Source organism: Theropithecus gelada, chromosome 9, assembly GCF_003255815.1.
Source record: "Theropithecus gelada isolate Dixy chromosome 9, Tgel_1.0, whole genome shotgun sequence".
Classification (NCBI taxonomy): domain Eukaryota; kingdom Metazoa; phylum Chordata; class Mammalia; order Primates; family Cercopithecidae; genus Theropithecus; species Theropithecus gelada.
Genome location: NC_037677.1, coordinates 25,264,722 through 25,285,100, shown reverse-complemented (window position 1 = coordinate 25,285,100; position 20,379 = coordinate 25,264,722). Strand labels below are relative to the sequence as shown.

Below are 20,379 nucleotides of genomic sequence, written 5' to 3'. Positions count from 1 at the left end.
CTTTACTCACAAATGACATGATTGTATACGTGTAACATTAAATGGAATCTACAAAACTACAAAACATGCTACTAGAAATAAGTGACTTGCCAGGCACGGTGGCTCACGCCTGTAATCTCAGCACTTTGGGAGGCCAAGGCGGGCAGATCACAAGGTCAGGAGATCGAGACCACCCTGGCAACATGGTGAAACCCCGTCTCTACTAAAAATACAAAAAAAAATTAGCTGGGTGTGGTGGCGGGTGCCTGTAGTCCCAGCTACTCGGGAGGCTGAGGCAGGAGAATGGTGTGAACTCGGGAGGCGGAGCTTGTAGTGAGCCGAGATCGTGCCACTGCACTACAGCCTGGGTGACAGAGCGAGACTCCATCTCAAAAAAAAAAAGAAAAGAAAAGAAATAAGTGACTTGAGCAAGATCACAAGAATCAAGTCAATGTACACAAATATTAAAATTTTGTTATATCCATTTGTACAATGAAATGCTACTCAGCAATAAAAGAATGAATCACTGAAAAACTCAGCAACAGGGCTGGATCTCAGAAAAAAATATTCTGAACAAAAGAAGCTGGACACAAAGGAGTACATGTTATATAATTCCATTTTTATAACGTTCTAGAACACAAAGAACTCATCTATGATGACAGAAAGCAGACTGGTGGTTTTTTGGGCTGGGGGTTGGGGATTGATTGCAAAAGATCCCAAAGGAATTTTTTAGGGTGACAAAATATTTAGCTGTCTTTTCAGCAGTGGTTACATCAGTGTATACATTTGTCAAAATTCATTGAACTGTGCACTTAAGATGGATATGTTTTATTGTTTGTAAACTTTGTGCCTCAAGACAATTGATTTTAACTATTAAAATGCAGGTATCACCTCTTAAGCAAAAACCAGCTTAACAATTTGAGTTTCCATTAACTAATTGACTTGAAGCATTTAGAGAAAGATGGTGATCCACATCCTATATTTAGCACTTTTTTACACTGTGCTCAGATAAGCAGGAACTGTCCTGCAGCCTGGAGACAGTGGCAAGAACACCAGGCAGGGAGGGTGGGGGGACTGGGAAAGCAGACACAGAACCTGTGTAGACCCTGTTCATTCACGACTCACTCCTCATTGCCCACATGCCAGCCAGTGAGCTATGACAGCTTCCCTCTTTAGTACCCTCAGCAGGATCCTGTAAGGCCCCGCTTTCTAGACAGGAGGATAACAAAGCCTAGAATTGAAACAGAGCCTTTCCCTCTCCTCCTCTTCTAGTGGAGTAAGTCTAGTTGCGTTTAAACATTATGCCCAGTTGTATTCTTCCGGTATGTTCTTATCCTTCTCAGAAACTTTATATTGCGATTCATTCATAAAGCAAATACAGTTGTGCCTTGAACAACAGGGGGATTGGGGTGCTGACCCCTCACGCAGTAAGAAATCCATAGCTTTTGGCTCCCCAAAACTTAACTACTAATAGCCTACTGCTGAGTGGAAGCCTTACCAGTAATAGTTGATTAACACGTCTTGTGTGTTGTAGGTATTGTATACTGTATTTGTTTTTTTCACATGCCTGCTGTCTCAAATACATACTGTATTCTGACAATAAAGTAAGTTGAAGAAAAGAAAATGTTATTAAGAAAATCATAAGGAAGGGAAAATATATTTACTATTCATTAGGTGGAAGTAGATCATCATAAAGGTCTTCATCCTCATCGTCTTCTCATTGAATAGATTGAGGAAGAGAAGGGGTTAGTCTTGCTGTCTCAGGGGTGGCAGAAGAGGAAGGAAATCTACATATAAGTGGACCCACGCATGCAGTTCTAACCTGTGTTGTTCAAGTGTCAACCGTATGTGTTGGGTACCTACCACGTGCCACACACGGCTTGTAGCTGTGAACAGAATGGCACACTCCCTGCCTTGCTAGAAGAACAACTTGGGGTGCTGGGGAAATTGATGAGTTGAATTCAGAAGACCTGGTTCTATTCCTAACTGTGCTCTATAATTGCCAAGCAGACCCTGAACATGTCCTTTGACTTCTCAGGGCCTCATTTTTCCCACCTTTCAATTTTATGAATTTCACATATTTCACCAATGATGTCTAGCATGATATCCAGTGTTAATATCCACTATCTAATCAGACCCCAGATTTACTTAAGCTCGTTTTAAAATTTGGGCAGGAGGGTTAGGTGCCCTGCTGTGCCCCATAGCCCATGGCACAGTGACATCATCTGTCTATTCAAAAGCCCTTTTCTTAGGCCATGAAATCATCCTTGGTGGTAAATCAAATCGTCTGAGGAGTTTTAGAAATTCCCGGCAACAAGATAGTACCTTAGACCGGTAAAATGAGAATCTCTCAGTTGGGATCCTGGCATTGTTCACTCTTAGGCCCCTTTAATTATCTACTCATTTTCCCCTCACATCCCTGTCATCACTCATTCCCCCTCCCCTTCAAAGGCAGGAGCTCTGTGGGATTAGACACAGGGACTGAAGTTGAGAGAATCATCTTAATAGTACATGGTGTTGCTGTGTGTGGCTAATTGACCGATATGAACAGTGCCGACCTGTAGCCCTGCCACATCCCTGCAGTGAGAGCAAGACAAGGCATGGAAGAGCTGATCCCAACACCTATCTGAGCCCATGGGTCACAGCAGGTTTCAACCATTTAGAGAAGAATTTTGGATTCTTCATTGTTGCCTGTTCTTATCAATGTTACTGATTCATTCAGTTCATTCATTCAACAGATGTATTTTGAGTTTTCTGCTAATATGCCAGACACAGTGTACCAGAGACTCTGTGGAGGGCAGAAATTAACCAGGTGGAGGGAAGAGAATTCTGGGAGATGGGAATAGCAGGTGCAAAGGCCTGGCAAAAAGGAGTCTGTCGGAGGTTGCAGTGAGCTGCGATCACACCACTGCGCTCCACCTGGATGACAGAGTGAGACTCTGTCCCAGAAAAAACAAAAAACAAAAAAGGAGCCTGGCCCCTATGAAGAACTGAAATGATGTATGACTGGAGCAGAGTGCTAGGTGCATGCAGGGAGGGAGATTAGCCACAAGGCAAGGGACCAGTCTGCCCAGTGCCTGGAGAATGGGCTGTAGCCAGAGAGAGCATAGGAGGATGTTGTTCTCTGTACAAAGTCTCTAAAAATGGCACTTTTTGGCCTTGCATGGTGGCTCCTGCCTGTAATCCCAGCACTTTGGGAGGCCAAGGTGGGCGGATCACCTGAGGTCGGGAATTCGAGACCAGCCTGACCAACATGGAGAAACCCCGTCCCTACTAAAAATACAAAATTAGCCGGGTGTGGTGGTGCATGCCTGTAATCCCAGCTTCTCAGGAGGCCAAGGCAGGAGAATCACTTGAACCCAGGAGGCAGAGGTTGCAGTGAACCGAGATCATGCCATTGTACTCCAGCCTGGGCAACAAGAGTGAAACTCCATCTCAAAAAAAAAAGGTGCCTTTTAGCAAAATAGTGACTGACTGGTTTTTAAGACCGTGATAAAAAGACATTAGCAAAAGTGGTGTGAGACCATGATCATGAGTCCTGTAGAGAAAGTAACCAAAAGTGGTACATTTCTATGTGGTTCCCTCCCAGACAAAACACCAGGCTCCACCCACTAGTTCATGCTCCCTGATAGCAATGGCTGGTATGTGCTCAGGTCTAGATTGGAGACAGACACTTTATTTTATTGTCTCACTGAGTCTCCATGACCAACCTACGGGCTATGAGATATTACTACCCCTTTTTCGGATAGACACAGAGGTTAATAGCTTGCCCATAGTCACACATCTACTAAGTGGTAAAACTGGAAGTTGAACCCAGGCAGTCTTTCCCCGGAGGCCAGTTCATCACCATGCAGTGCTGATATTGGGACCTAATGGTGGTTCTGCTTGTGGCCTGTGTTGAAATGTTTTGTCTTTATTCAGAGAAAACAGAAGGCATGATGTGGTTTTCAGCAGGTGGTGACATGGTCAGATTGCATTTCCCCTCAATTTACATGGATAATGGACAGTTGACAAAGACATCATCACCCCCATGAGACAATAAACCAGTTCATGAAACCGGAAAACAAAGGAAACCATTGAAATTTGTTAAATGATATTTCAGTGGAACTTTAGGGATGATATACTAGGCATAATATCATTATTGTTGTGGAGGCTGATTGAATGAATTCACTTGATGGATCTGCTGTTAGAAAATTGTTCTGCTCCAGGGACTCAAGTGTTCAACTAGACTCTTGTGAAGCCTGAATAAAGCTCCCACCTCCTATATTCTCTGGGATGAGAAACAAGAATGTTCTGGAAACTGTTTGGAAATTGTGAGCTTCTGTATACAGGTAGCCTACCTCCAATCTAGAGAAGTTCATAAATTGCCAAGAACCCTGGATTCATCTAGAATCATTATCATTGCCAACATTAAAGTCCTATGTTTTAAGGGTCTGTGATTTTGTGGTACGTGGTACGTGGAATCATATGAATGAGAAGGACACGGACCCTCTTTGAACTGATACTGATATATTTCATAGCCAAATCACCATGTGTTGAGTTCCCGTTCTATACCATGTGGTATTTCATGTAGCCCTCAAGAATGGCCAAGGAAAGTGGATTCCCCATCCTTAGGGGTAAGGAAACGAAGACCAAGGGAGTCTAAGTAATGGGCCCAAAGTCTCACAGTGGGCTAGGGAGAGAGTATGCGATTTGACCCAAAGTCTTCTTGGCTCCCAAGCAGGTGCCCTGTGCTGCTCCCTGTAAAGATACGTCAATGAGAGTTTATGCCTGTTGTCCGTGATGCATTGACCAGAGTAGAAAAAGGATCCTTTGTCTTGCAGGCAGTCTGGTTGTCAGTTGGCTGCCAAAATTCAGATGTTGGTGGAAGAAGCCACATTATGTACAGTCTTTGCTCCCTTTCGTTTCTCACTGAAATAAGTAAAGATTCAGCCACAGGGCTGTCTACCCAAAGTGTTCTGAAGACTTCAAGGCATTTACTCACCTCCATTTCATGCAGGCAGAGCCCACTGAAGTTGATTTTCTGTGTTCACAGCTGCAGAACCAGGAACTGCTGAGGGCGATGATGAAGAAGGCCGAGCTGGAAATCAGTGGCAAAGTGATAGAAACAATGAAGAGACTGGAGGATCCTGTGCAGCGACAGCGCGTCCTGGTGGAGCAAGAGAGACAAAAATATCTTCATGAGGAAGAGAGGATCATCAAGAAGTTGTGGTGAGTGCCAGTCACTTGCATGTTGAGCTGTTTCACCTGCAAAGGAAAATTATCGTTGCTAAGAAGGAGGTCCTTCCCAGTTGCCCTCTCTTTATTGAGCACCTACTGTGTATAAGTTAGAGTTCTGCTGATGGTGGTATATGTGGACACTTCAGCATCTTTCCATGGAGGCCCAGGAAATTCAGTGGTCCTCAGGTGACTGCATTTCTTTAAAAGTTGCAGCATTGCTGGGCATGGTAGTTCACACCTGTAGTCCCAGTTACTCTCGAGGCTGAGGCGGGAGGATTGCTTGAGTCCAGGAGTTCGAGACCAGCCTGGATAACATAGGGAGAGCCTATCTTAAAAAAAAAAAAAAAAAAAAAAAAAAAAAGAACAGAGAGAGAGAGTTGCAGCTTCATACTCTCTCCTCCAGGGCTCAGCAATACACAAAATTAAAAGGAGTAAATGGCAAAACCCAGTGACAAATAGGAAGGCTATATTTCATCTCAATAAATTAAAACTAATGGGCAAAATAACACAGCACTAAAATTATCTTCCTATTATTCAACTGTAGTTAAAATCGCAAAAGAAGAATTTAAATGTAAAGGGTATCTGATCCCGAATGAAAGATGCTTCCTTAGCTGTTATGAATGTTATTTAAGATTCTTATTGAAAGCATCTATCAATTCCTACTATTGAAATGAGCAGAATTTTATTACTCCCCCATCAGCAGGCAGGCACATCTTTTATGGTAATTGTATATTTTGGTATGCAATGAAGATTTATCATGGAACTATCTCACCTTTTAGTATAATGAATAGCAATTTTGAGGGGTTTCTCCAGTGTTGATAATTCTCTTGTTTCTTGGAAAACTTAAATCTCTCAAATTGGGATTGCAAGGGAACAATTTGCAAACTCTTCTCATGGCCATAATGAGAAGAGGTTTCCATGATGGAAAGCATTGTGTTCAATCACCTATCTCCTGTTGGAGCTGTGGCTCATATCGCCCTGGATACCAACCTAATGTGTTTGATTAAAATTAGAGTGTCCCTCTCAGCAGTCTAGAGGGGAGAAAAAAAAAAACTTCAATTTGAGTTATTCTTTTCCTAATAAATTAAATCAGGCCGCTGTTCATCCACATCTCAAAATAGCTTCCAAAATTCTACTTAGTTCACACATTTATAGGCAGAGTTAATCACCCACCATGAGTTGGTAAGGCTGTTATTTGTCTGAAATGTTTTTGTGACAGCCCAATTATCTAAAACTAGGTCTCCAGATTCTTCTTTAAAACTTCTTTTAAAATACATATCCTGGCTGGGCACAGTGGCTCATACCTGTAATCCCAGCACTTTGGGAGGCCGAGGCAGCCGGATCACCTGAGGTCAGGAGTTCGAGACCAGCCTGGCCAACATTGAGAAACCCTGTCTCTACTAAAAATACAAAGAAACATAGCTGGCCATGGTGGTGTATGCCTATAGTCCAGCTACTCAGGAGGCTGAGGCAAGAGAATTGCTTGAACCCAGGAGGGGGAGGTTGCAGTGAGCTGAGATTGTGCCACTGCACTCCAGCCTGGGCGACAGAGCAGAACTCCGTCTCAAAAAATAATAGTAAAAATAAAAATAAAAACATATATCCTTTTAATAACATTTATATAAATTTTCCAACAAAATTATGAAAAAAAAATTTTTTGAGATGGAGTCTTGCTCTGTTGTCCAGGCTGGAGTGCAGTGGCATGATCTCAGCTCACTGCAACCTCCGCCTCCTGGGTTCAAGCAATTCTCCTATGTCAGCCTCCTGAGTAGCTGGGATTACAGGTGCACGCCATAACACCTGGCTAATTTTTGTATTTTTAATAAAGTCAGGGTTTTACCATATTGGTCAGGCTGGTCTCAAACTCCTGACCTCAGGTGATCCACCTGCCTCAGCCTCCCAGAGTGTTGGGATTACAGGCGTGAGTCACTGTGCCCGGGCAGTGAATTTCTTTTTAAAAAAAAATTGTGTTTATTGGTTAGCTGAAATAATTCTCACTTCTGGCCTAGAAAAGTCATCTTTAATCTCAATAATACTCTGAGATTACAGCCTAGCATAGGAATGAGACAGAAAAAGTAGTGGAACGAACATATCATAAGAGGGCTTTATCTGGTTGGATTTGTGGGAAGGCCACAGATGAGTAAGATATGCAAAGAGCCCTTAAGAATCTTCAGTCTAGCAAAGCCAACCTGATAAATAGGAGTATAGCCCCAAACACGGGATTTACAGGTACCAGTTTTACCCACACAAAAGAGAGACTAACCCAGGGATCAGGAAGACTTAACCTGAATGAAGTCATTCTTTGTATGACCTACAGGCCACACACAGTATCTAGCACATAGTAGTTTCAGAAATGGTTTGTTAGGCTGGGCACAATGGTTCACACGTATAGTCCCAGCAGTTTGGGAGGCTGAGGTGGGAGGATCACTTGGGACCAGGAATTCAAGAACAGCCTGGGCAACATAGCAGAACCCTGTCTCTACTAAAAATAAAAAATCAGCCAGGTGTGGTGTCATGCACCTGTAATCTCAGCTACTCAGGAGGCTGAAGCAGGAACATCGCTTGAGCCCAGGAGTTCAAGGCTGCATTGAGCTATGACTGCGCCACTGCATTCCAGCATGGATATTGGAGCAAGACCCAATTTCTAAAAAAAGAAATGGTTAAACTCAACTGAGATGGCCTCGAAGATGGGGAGATTGCATCAGCAGAGGCTAGACAGGGAAGGACTTCTGGGCAGTAGAACCCTGCAAACCAACAAGTTTCTGGCCTGGAAAATGCAAGATGTCTTTGGAGAACTGGGTAGCAGTCCAGTTAGGCAGGAGAGTTGGGTGCAAGATACACATCCCATATTTGGGGAGTGCCATTCCATTTGCACACTGACTTCCTGTATCTTAGACCATACTCAAGGCCTCACGTACCTGCTTGATGCCTGTCTGGCCTGTGCCTACAGAGATTGGAAGATTCTTTAAGAGAAATCTGGATTTCTGGCTTTTCTTGAAAGTTCTGGGGTTCAACCCCGGATTCACAATTTCTGTGGATGGAGCTTAGGAATCTGCAGTTTACAAACAAAGCTGGTGATTCTGAAGCACCTTCACATTTGAGAGTTACTGCCTAGAACGATGAGGAAGACACTGAGTGTTTGGGTTTTTTTGGTTTTTGTTTTTGGTCAAGGAAGTAGCAAAGCTAGAGTTGTATTGGAGCGAGGTCCCTCTGGTGATCATGTGCGGGACTGATTGAGGGGAAAATAGATCAGTGACTAGGAGACCATATGGGAAGCTACTGTCTCCGTCAGGCAAAAGGCAATGAGGCCTGAACCAAGCAGTGAAAGTAAGAATGAAGTCAAATGCAAAACGTCCTATGGTATTCACCACCTACGACTAGCTCTCAAAATTTTTCTTTAAAACACCTTTTGAAATATGTATCCTTTTGGCTGGGCACAGTGGCTCTTGCCTGCAACCCCAGCACTTTCGGAGGCTGAAGTGGGAAGATCGCTTGAGCCCAGGAATTCAAGACCAGCCTGGGCAACATAGGAACATAGGGAGACCCCATGTCTACAAAATAAAAATGAAAAATAAAAACTAAACCCTAGCCGGGCATGGTGGCACACACCTGTGGTCCCAGCTACTCAGGAGGCTGAGGTAGGAGGATGGCTTGAGCCTGGCAGGTCAAGGCTGCATGATCACACCACTGCATCCCAGCCTGGGTAACAGAGCAAAACCCTGTTAAAAAAAAAAAAAAGCAATTAAAAATAACTATATACATATATATCCTTTTAATAATGGTAGTGTAAATTTCCCTTCTATAAGGTATAAAGCAGATTAACTGATTGGATGGCTAGATCTGAATGACAAGAGAGCAGGTTATAAAAGACAGCTGGAAATAGCTAGAAGAGAAGAACTAGAATGTTTCTAGCATGAAAAAAAGACAAATATTTAAGGTGACGGATATCCCAAGTACACTGATTTGATCTGTACAAATTATATGTACTAAATTATCACATGTACCTCAAAACTCACAACTAGTATGCGTCGATTTTTAAAAAGAGCTTATTTTTTAAAAGCCAGGAATTTCAACTCTGGAATACCAGAACAGCAATATCCCTCTTTCCTTCCCCTCTCCCTCCTCGTTCTCCTTTTCCTCCTTGTCCTTCTTCCAAGCACTAGAATATAAGCCTCCTTGTGGAGACTTATATTCAACTCATGTTAGGTTGAATTACTGGCGAGCCATTCAGAAGGCAGAGAGATTAAATTTGGGTCTAAAACTATGACGAGATGGGCGGGGCACAGTGGTTCACACCTATAATCCCAGCACTTTGGGAGGCCGAGGTGGGTGGATCACTTGGGGTCAGGAGTTAGAGACCAGTCTGGCCAACATGGCGAATCCCCATCTGTATTGAAAATACAAAAATTAGCTGGGCATAGTGGCGGGCACCTGTAATCCCAGCTACTCAGGAGGCTGAGGCAAGAGAATCACTTGAACCCGGGAGACGGAGGTTGCAGTGAGCTAAGATCGGGCCACTGCACTCCAGCCTGGGTGACAGAGATAGACTTTGTCTAAAAATAAAAAATAAAACTATGAAAAGAAATTGGGTCTAGATAATTTCTACATGAAAATAATAATTGGTCTTCTAATAATAGGTGAAATATATTCCAACAAACTGGATGCTTCTTTTTAACAACACTAGGATGAAAAGCAACTTAAACAAATAGAATGCTATAAACTGTAACATCTATGAATATCTGACATTCTGTGGAGCGAAGCTGGTATTTCAAAAGTCATATTGATTACCATGTCAAAAATGTATTTCCAGCATTCATTTTAGCCCCATGTCTCTCTTACATTTTTGAATTAATAAATTTGAATTTTAATGTTTTATCTAAAATAGGTATCATAAACATTTGCATAGAAGTGACATTGTTGTGTACCATCGTATCAATATACGTTTCTGTATATTCCACAAAGCTGTGAAGTTTAAGAGCCTCTGTATGCAAGGTTGTGAAATCCAAGAGGTATATTGTATAGAAGAGATGAAAACAGAATTCTAGGCAGGCTGACTTTGAGTCAACTGACAGTCCCTTGCAGTATTAATTACACACTGACAGACATGTTGGTTGTTAACGGAACCAGGATAATATTTGTGTCTTAGCTCTTCCAGCAAAGCTTTGCAGGACTGGACACTGTGTCCAGTCAATGCAGGGAAGTCATTCTGTTTGGTTATGCAATGGAAAAGAACTTTTCCACACGAAGTTACCATATTTAGAGCCCTTCAGTGGGGTGGCACAATCTCTTCCTGTCAAGAATGCAATAGCTGTAGGAAGTTTCCCGCGGGTATGTTCACAGAACACTGAGCCCCTTTCCATAGTTCACAGACGTGGACAATGAGCAGATGAGGCTTTCCCCCTCTGGTCCTGAAGTAGCATCATTTCATCTGAAATGACCACAAGCAATTTTGGTTTATTCTTCATAACAGAATGAAAGACATGACCAAAAACTCCATCCCACTTCTTGCAGTGGAGGAATTTGTCATTTTCCCTGGGATCCTGTTGAATACATGTGGCATCCTGCCTGAACCCCTCCCGCAGCTGCCATGTGACCCAGAGCTCTATCCACTTGCCCACCTAAGTGGAAAGGGCCTTCGAGGGCCATCTGTTTGCATAGGACGCCGTGCATTCCTTTTTCTCTTTCGGATGCTGGCTCCACACTCCGGGCTCCAGGAGGTGGGATCGCTGTTCACTTACCGCCCCCTAGTGGTCGCCATTTCCGAAACGGTCTGCGTTTCCGAAAGTTCTTTTTCCCTGCTTCCTCGAGAGAGATTTTTCTCTTTTAGATGTGTAGGTGTTTAGGATGGGGTTAGTAATGTGCCCAAGGAGGTTACTGTTTTCTCAAGGGTGAGACCTCGATCTCCCTCTCTTGGAGCTAGCATCCCCCTCTATCCACAGACACCACATCTGTCGTCATTTTTGTTTTCTGCAGTCCTTTCTTCTCTTGGTAGCCTGGAGAAGAAAGCGCTCATCCTTGTTGATGGGACAATCAGTATAAACCAGAGGTTCTCATTTAGGGGCAATTTTGCTCGCCCTTCCCCAGGGACATTGGACAGTGTCTGGGTCTGGAGACATTCTGGTTTGTCACAAGTTGGGGTAGGCAAGGTTGCTACTGGCATTGAGTAGATGAAGGCCAGGGGGCTGCTGAACATCCTACCGTGCAGTTTCCTCACACCACAACGAAGAATTACGCGGGCCCAAAATGTCAAATGCTAAAGTTGAGAAGCCTGATATTAATCAATGTGGGCTTCTCGTTTTACTGCACCACAGGTCGGTCTCCCTCTCTTTCTCTCTCTCTCTCTCTGTCTTTCTCTCTCTCTCTCTCTCTGGCTTTCTCTCTCTCTCTCTCCCCCCACCCTCCCCCTCCTTCCACCTATCCCTCCCTCCGTCCCTCTGCTAGCATCAGCACCACTGAATATAAAGACTGGGTCCTCTGTTAGCCAGGCACAATCGTCCCTTGGGCCAATGTGGAACATTCCCTGGAAAAACCTCCTTGTACCTGCCTCACACCATTGCGAAATGTTCCCAGCCACTGTTAAAGAGGAGCGTCCCCTCTCCACCACCACCACATGAGAGGCAGGGGAGGGGCAGGGGAGGGGCAGGGGAGGGGCAGGGGAGGGGCNGAGCTGATGGGGCAGGGGAGGGGCAGGGGAGGGGCAGGGGAGGGGCAGGGGAGGGGCAGGGGAGGGGCTGGGGCTCTATACAAAATCAGAGGCTGAGACCGGCACTCGGCCCCGCACTTCCTCTGTGAGGCCCGGTGTTCAGCTCTCTGTGCTGCTGTCCTTGCTCCCGCAGCGAGCTGGAAGACTTTGTTGAAGACTTGAAGGACTCCAGGGCAGCCAGCCGATTGGTTACTCTGAAAGACGTGGAAGACGGGGCTTTCCTCCTGCGTCAAGTGGGAGAGGCTGTAGCTACCCTGAAAGGTAAGCTTTGTGCTGCGCTAGGGGAGGAGTCTGAACTATCTTTCCTGGGGTGTTTAAAAATCTGCCACGTAGAGAAGGATTCATTCATGTATGCAAGTATTTATTAAATACCTACATGTGCCGGGCATTGTTCTGGGCACTTGGGATATCCCAGAGCACAAACATCCCCCTCTTCCTGGTGCTGATATTATAGTGGGTGCTGTAAGATTTCACACTAAATGATTCCAGTAACACTTTCTATTTGCTAGGCTCTTACAGTGCACCAGGATGCATGTGCCAAACTCATTAAAAACACAAGGTGGGAGGATCACTTGAACCCAGGAGTTCAAGACCAGCCTGGGCAACATAGAGAGACCCCCATTTCTACAAACAAAATAGCCACGTGTGGTGGTGCATGCCTGTGGTACCAGCTACTCAGGAGGCTGAGGTGGTAGGATCTCTTGAGCCTGCAAGGTCAAGGCTATGGTGAGCCATCATTGCACCACTGCACTCCAGCCTGGCAGCCTGGGTGGCAGAGTGAGACCTTGTCTCAAAAAAAAAAAAAAAAACCCAAAAAAATAAAATAAAATAAAAATCCTGTAACCAGGCATGGTGGCTCATGCCTGTAATCCTGGCACTTTGGGAGGCCAACACAGGAGAATTGCCTGAGGCCAGGAGTTCAAGACCAGCCTAGGAAACATAACAAAACCTCATCTCTCAAAAAAAAAAGTTTTTTTTCTGGCCAGGTGTAGTGGCTTATGCCACTTTGGGAGGCCGAGGCGGGCAGATCACCTGAGGTCAGGAATTCGAAACCAGCCTAGCTAACATAGTGAAACCCCATCTCTACTAAAAATACAAAAATTAGTTGGGTGTGGTGGCACAAACCTGTAGTCCCAGCTACTCAGGAGGCTGAGGCAGGAGAATTACTTGAACCCAAGAGGCAGAGGTTACAGTAAGCCAAGATCATGCTGCTGCACTCCAGCCTGGGTGACAGAGCGAGACTCCATCTCAAAAAAAGAAAAAAAAAAAATTAATTAGCTGGGCATGGTGGTGTGCAGCACCTAAATTGTCTCAGCTCTACAGGAGGCTGAGGCAGGAGGATCGCTTGAGCCCAGGTGTTTGAGGCTCCAGTGAGCTCTGATCATGCCACTGCACTCCAGCCTGGGTGACAGAGAGAGACCCCATCAATCAGTCAAATTACAAAGTAATAATAATAACCCTAATGGTCTATTGGCTTTATCCCAAATACACAGACAGGAAACAGGCCTAGAGGAGCTTTACCCTTGCCCAAGGTGACTTTCTCCAATGCTCCTCTGTGCTCTTAACCCACTGCCACCTGAAGATGCGTGAGCCACCCTGTGGCTTGTGAACTCTGCAATTCTCTGTCCCAGTATCGGAGTGCGGGATGAGGGTTGTCATTCTGGCTTTTTCTCCTCCAATTCACCTGCTGGTTTGGCCTGCAGGAGAATTTCCAACCTTACAAAACAAGATGCGAGCCATCTTGCGCATAGAAGTGGAGGCCGTGCGGTTTCTGAAGGAGGAGCCACACAAGCTGGACAGTCTCCTGAAGCGTGTGCGCAGCATGACAGACATCCTGACCCTGCTGCGGAGGTGACCGGGCCCTTACCGTGCTGGGGGTGGCCTGCGGAGGGGTGTGCTGGGAAAGCGAGAGTGGAGGTTTGGGACATCAGGCTTCCACCATGCTCCCAGGACATATCCAGTGTCCTGAGGAAAAGCCCCAAGTCCTTCTCAAGCTTGAACTTTTATTGCAACATGGCTTGAGGTTCTAATTCTTCAACACAGGATTGTTAGGTGCAGCCCATCCTAGGGTTTAAAATTAATAGACACAATAAACATTGTTTTAAAATCATCTGAAAGGCCAGCTGTGGTGGCCACTCAGGAAGTAGAGGCAGAAGGAGCCCTTGAGCCCAGGAGTATGAGGTTACAGTGAGCTATGACTGAGCCACTGCACTCCAGTCTGGGCAACAGAGAAAGACGCCATTTCTTTAAAAAAAAAAAAAAAAATCATTTGAAGGTGGGTTTTTTAAAATAATATTTTGAAGTTGAAAAATTGAAATAGTTTATTCGCCTCCTTCACTTCAGGGGCATAGATAAACTCAGTTCAAAGAAATGTAATAGAAGTAAACAAAGTCTTTCTTAAGTGACCTCCTGAAGGAGTATCTGTGAGATTGTTGGTCCTGCCTAGAAAAGAGAAACAAAGCCTTTTGAGTGGCTTGGGCCAGGCTCCCTTACTAAAGGTAAACCTGCTCATCAAAGAGGTCACAGTGGAGTAAAGATCAAAAGAAATTCAGGACTTTCACTGAAAAGAAAATTTCAGGCCGGGCACGGTGGCTCAAGCCTGTAATCCCAGCACTTTGGGAGACCGAGACGGGCGGAACTTGAGGTCAGGAGATCAAGACCATCCTGGCTAACATGGTGAAACCCAGTCTCTACTAAAAAAATACAAAAAAAAAGAAAAAAAAAAACTGGCCGGGTGAGGTGGCGGGCTCCTGTAGTCCCAGCTACTCGGGAGGCTAAGGCAGGAGAATGGTGTAAACCTGGGAGGCGGAGCTTGCAGTGAGCTAAGATCTGGCCACTGCACTCCAGCCTGGGCAACAGAGCGAGACTCCGTCTCAAAAAAAAAAAGAAGAAAGAAAATTCCAATACTCCACACTCACTGAAAACACATATGCATGCAAAATTTGTGTTGCCAAAAGCACCTTCACTGGCCAGGCACAGTGCCTCACGCCTGTAATCCCCGCACTTTGGGAGCCGAGGTGGGTGGATCACTTGAGGTCAGGAGTTCGAGACCCTCCTGGCCAACATAGTGAATTCCCGTAGGAATTATAGACAGTGGCGTGCCTGTAATCCCACCTACTTAGGAGGCTGAGGGAGGAGAATTACTTGAACTCAGGAGGTGGAGGCTACAGTGAGCCGAGGTTGTACCACCGCACTCCAGCTTGGGAGACAGAGCATGAAGTCACCTTCATGGAGATGATTATTGAAAATGGGAACGATCACTGGTTGCAGTGGTGCGTGCTTGTAATCCCAGCTACTCAGGAGGCTGAGGCGGGAGATCCCTTGAGCCCAGGAGCTCAAGGCTGCAGTGAGCTATGATCACACCACTGCACTCCAGCCTGGGTGACAGAGCAAGACCCCATCTCTACAAAAAATTATTTTAAAAATGAGCCAGGAAGGATGGTGTGCACCTGTAGTCCCAGCTACTTAGGAGGCTGAGGCCGGAAGATCTCCTGAGCCTAAGAGTTTGAGGCTGCAGTGGGCTATGATTGAGTCACTGCACTCCAGCCTGGGCAACAGAGAGAGGCCCTGTCTCTTAAAAGAAAAGAAAAGAAAATGGAAGAGATGGTTAAGGCAGAATGATAGGGAAAGGAGAGAACAAATCCTCGGGGATCTTTAAGAATCTAAGGGATTGGGGTAAAAAAAAAAAGTAAACAGCAAAAGAAAGAGCAGTGAGTAGCAGAAGAGTTATAGAATGCAATGGTTTTGTTCAAATGAAAAAAAGTAATATAATACAAAGGGGATGAGGGCCTAATTAAAAATTAGAGGTCAAGTACCGTGTTTGACATTGTCTCACACATAACTTTACAATCTTAATGTTAGTCCTAACAACAGGCCCTGAGGAAGTCATTAGCATCACCATCGTCATCTCCATCTTCATCATTACATTTTATGCAAAAGTACCTGAGGCTTAAAGAGGCGAAGTTCTCAACGTTATATACAATATGAAATAACTGATATTCAAACACAGATCTGACACCAGACACCCTTTTCCACCATATCATGTGTGAGGTGGGGAGGGATATATAGCTTCAAATGTCTCCAAACACCAAAGGAAGTTGAGGAGTAAACACGACTGTTAGATTTGGAGTCACTGTGTACCTTGTGGCAAGACTTGGCTGAATCCAGGTAGGGAAGCCAGTGAGCAACAGGCTGAGATACAGAAGAGCAAACAGAAGGAATTAGAGTGAGGGCTGCCCTCCCAAGATGCTTGGCAGTGAAAGCAGGAGGGAATAAGCAAACTTTTGGCTTAGAACTAAGCGTATTTGAGGGCTGCATAGGCCAGAATCGGGTGGTGGAGGAGTTAAGAGAGGCTGATGTTAGACTCATGGCTCATTTTCTTCTACCCACCCCCAAACAATGATGGAGTGGCAAGGGTCTGAGTACAACAGCAACAGCAGAAAGGGATATTTCCATACAGGTGCCTAAGCAGCTACTCTGAGCTTTGGGATGTGTGACTCTCACCTGGCTTTGGGATGACATAGCTTGCAAGTATGCCAGCATGAGAAAGTGGCATGAGGGTTAATGCTGCTGTGCATGCTTTCTCCTAGACATGTGACTGACGGGCTCCTGAAAGGCACGGACGCAGCCCAAGCCGCACAGTACATGGCTATGGAAAAGGCCACGGCCGCAGAAGTCCTGAAGAGCCAGGAGGAGGCAGCCCACACCTCCAGCCAGCCCTTCCACAGCACAGGTGCCCCTGGCGATGCGAAGTCAGAAGTGGTGCCTTTGTCCGGCATGACGGTTCACCACGCACAGAGCTCCCCTGTGGCCATCCAGCCCTCGCAGCACTCCGTGGCCCTGCTGAACCCTGCTCAGAACTTGCCTCATGTGGCCAGCTCCCCCGCCGTCCCCCAGGAAGTAAGCCCCACCCTGCAGACATTGCAGGCTCCGCAGTCCCCACAGACACCCATGAATGGGTCTGCCATGCAGAGCTTGTTCATTGAAGAAATCCACAGTGTGAGTGCCAAGAACAGGGCAGTGTCTATCGAGGTAGAGTCTTATTTCCATTTCTCATAACCCCATAAAGGAGTCTGATACATGGGCCTTTCCCTCAAAGCATTTATAGGCCGGATGATGACATAATTGTGTATGGATCAGAGACAGCGTTTTGGAAGTGGAAGTGGGATTCAGTGGCCAGGTGAAGAGATAGATCATCTGGTTTCAGAGAAGGATGAGACACCTAGCCTGTAGGAAGGTGAGGCAGTGGTATGCTGGTAAATGTTTAACAACCAGCTCTCTGGTACCGGCTGTGGTGGGGGGTAGGCGGGGAGGCTACTCTATGTGTGGCATTTGCCAATTTCCATGGTGTAAATATCGCAACCATGGCTGATTTCAAGTTACGACATGACACCACTGCTGCTGAAGTTGGGAAGAGATGTGACAATCAGCTATCTGGGCCAGGACAGCTTCAAGCACTCCATTGCGGTGAAGGCAGCCTGAGGAGGGTCTGCAACTCATGTAGACGATAAGTGGAACCTGGTCAGCAGGGGAGGGTGGTGAGGACATTCTAGGATACTAACATGCTGGATCAAAGTCTGGGACCATGACTAAGCCTGTCTAAGTGGAACAAGAACGAGGACTAAGACTGGGGAAATGGGCTGGAAACTGACTTGAGGGCTTGAAAACCAGTCCATGATGTTTGGAGTTTATTTGGAAGGTGTCAGAGAAATGCTGCAGCTTGAATCCATGATTTTTTTTAAATGGCATCTTCTGGAAATTAATCTAGAAACAACATACAGAATTGATTGAGGTGGTGGGTCTAGAATTAAGAGAGCTGGATGAGAAGTTACTGTAGTCATCTAAGAATGAATGGTAGAGCAGTCACAATGAAAAGAGAAAACTAGGTCTTAAGATCAAATGACATGAGGCCATGTGTGGTGGCTCATGCCTGTAATACCAGCACTTTGGGAGGCTGAGGTGGGTGGATCACTGGAACATGAGTTCAAGACTAGCCTGGGCAACATGGCAAAATCCCAACTCTACCAAAAAAAAATATACAAAAATTAGCTGGGCGTGGTGGCACGTGCCTGTAGCCCCAGCTACTCAGGGGGTTGAGGTGGGTGGATCACCTAGGTCCAGGGAGGTCAAGGCTTCAGCAAGCCAAGATCCCATCACTGCACTATAGCCTGGGTGACACAGCGAGACCCTGTTTTAAAAACCATGAGATCAAATGACATATTACATTTTGAAATATTCTTTTTATCAAGGGCTGGTATCAATGCTCCAATAACACATTTGGCTTTTCTACTTACCTTTTTCTTCTTGCCACGTAACTTTTCCTCCACTCATTTGCTTTATCCCCAGCAACCTTGTCCTAAGCCTCCTGCCTCTACTGAAAATCACCAGTGGAGAGCTCAGGTTGGGTATATCGAGACGACCTGGCAAAACTGCCACAGCCGCAGTCACAGCCTTCGGGCCTCTGAACACTAGGTGGTTTCTGTCTGTCCCAAGGGCCCTGGCTTCCCCCTAATCAGAGCCAGCTATTTAAAAAATGCATATCACAAGGGTACGGAAATGTGATTGACGGAGTGTGATTCTATTCCCAGTACCTAGTAGGGCAGGGGAGGAAGAGACATTGGCAGACCCGTCAGTTAAGATGTCTTGCCACTTTAAACATCTCAACATTTAAAGGATGTCAGTATGATGGCACTCTTATTTAACAAATCTCTATTGAGGACCCAGTGGGCATAGTGACCATTGTGATGTGTGTGTTTTACACTTTGACGGGAGATATGAGTCATCTCTGAAAATGCCCTGATCCACAGGTATGGAGGCCTGGGTTTTTCTGCCAGATCTGTCACTGACAAATGGGGTGAGCATTATTCATTCAACAGAGATTACCGAGCCCGCTATGTGCCAGGCCCTCGTAGGCTCGGGGGAAAGCCAGTGAACAGAAGAGACAAAGTCTCTGCCCTCAAGAAACTTACCTACTTGTAGCAGGAGACAGAAAAAACGTATACGCCAGGTGGTAATCAATGCTAGGAAGAAAAAATAAAAGAGGGTTAGAATGGTGGAGGTGGTGGTTATTATTTATATGTAATGAAACTTGGGCAAATTCTTCATCTCACTGGACCTCAAAGTTCCCATATGTTGATTCAATGATCTTTGCCAATTCTTAGGTTATGGGGTTCCACTAATCTTGGTGTGAATTTCCACCTGGCCCTCTTGGAATTATTAATGTGCTAGTTCAAAAATCGCAGGAAAATGTTCTTTTAAAAAGTGTACAGATGTTTTAAAATGCATTTTATGTATAACTCTCTGTTGTAGAACTTAAAGGAGCTTATGGGTCATCTAAATAATACCTCCTCCCTCATTTTATAAGACAACGCGACCCAGAGGGCTTATAGCAATTCCTTGATAGAAGTGGTTCTAAGACACAGGATTTTTGTTCTTAGTGTTGTGGGTTTTGATCGTTTGCTTGGACATCTCTTCTATAATGAAAACTCAATTTAAAAAAAATTTTAGGCTGGGCATGGCGGCTCATGCCTGTAATCCCAGCACTTTGGATTATAGACTCATGTCTCACTCAAGGCAGGATTCCTTGAGGCAAATTGTTTAAGACCAGCCTGGGCAACATAACAGACCCCATCACTATTTAAAAAAAAAGAAAAAAAATTAGCCAGGTGTGGTGGCTCACATGTGTAATCCTAGTTACTCAGGAGGCTGAGGCAGGAGGATTGCTTAAGCCCGGATGTTGGAGGCTGCAGTGAGCTATAATGACGCCACTGCACCGCAGCTTGGATGACAGATTGAGACCCTGCCTCTAAAAAAATAAATCTTGGTAGTAGAAGAAATACTTTTAAAAGCATGTTATTTTAAGTTCAGGGGTAGAAGTGCAGGTTTGTTACATAAGTAAACATGTCATGCGGGTTCGTTGTGCAGATTATTTCATCACCCAGCTCTTAAGCCCAGTACCCATTAGTTATTTTTCCTGATCCTCTCCCTCCTCCCACCCTCCACCCTCTGAAAGGCCCCAGTGTGTGTTGTTCTCCTCTATGTGTCCATGTAACTTTCTTTACCTGCTATATTCCTCCAGAAAGCAGAAAAGAAATGGGAGGAAAAAAGGCAAAATCTGGACCACTATAACGGGAAAGAGTTTGAGAAGCTCCTAGAAGAAGCTCAAGCCAATATCATGAAGTCAATACCAAATCTGGAGATGCCGCCAGCTGCAGGCCCACTGCCAAGGGGAGATGCCCCAGTGGACAAGCTGGAACTTTCAGGTAAGGTCCGGTCCCACAGCAGGAACATATGGAGGTACATGGCCTTGGGTAAATATGGTGCCATCCACAACAGGACATACTCATCAACAGAACCAATGTCTCAGTTCTTACAAATCTTATAAAATGTAAAACCTGGAAGAGCAAATCCTCTGGTGTTCCTTAGATCTTTAATAGTATCTCTTTTTTTCCTTTCTTTCTTTTTTTTTTTTTTTTTGA

The 20,379-nt window shown here is 45.2% G+C and overlaps 1 protein-coding gene across 7 annotated transcripts in view; it reads left to right on the top strand.

The window, feature by feature from the left end:
* KIAA1217 (KIAA1217 ortholog) overlaps nucleotides 1-20,379 on the top strand; it is an 890,216-nt gene that overhangs the window by 851,522 nt on the left and 18,315 nt on the right. For all 7 annotated transcript variants that reach the window (XM_025397473.1, XM_025397471.1, XM_025397474.1 and 4 more), the window contains 5 exons: nucleotides 5,015-5,190; nucleotides 12,036-12,163; nucleotides 13,606-13,753; nucleotides 16,492-16,933; nucleotides 19,980-20,163. In XM_025397473.1, the coding sequence (XP_025253258.1) occupies nucleotides 5,015-5,190; nucleotides 12,036-12,163; nucleotides 13,606-13,753; nucleotides 16,492-16,933; nucleotides 19,980-20,163 (1,078 nt within the window). The remainder of the gene's footprint in view (nucleotides 1-5,014; nucleotides 5,191-12,035; nucleotides 12,164-13,605; nucleotides 13,754-16,491; nucleotides 16,934-19,979; nucleotides 20,164-20,379) is intronic.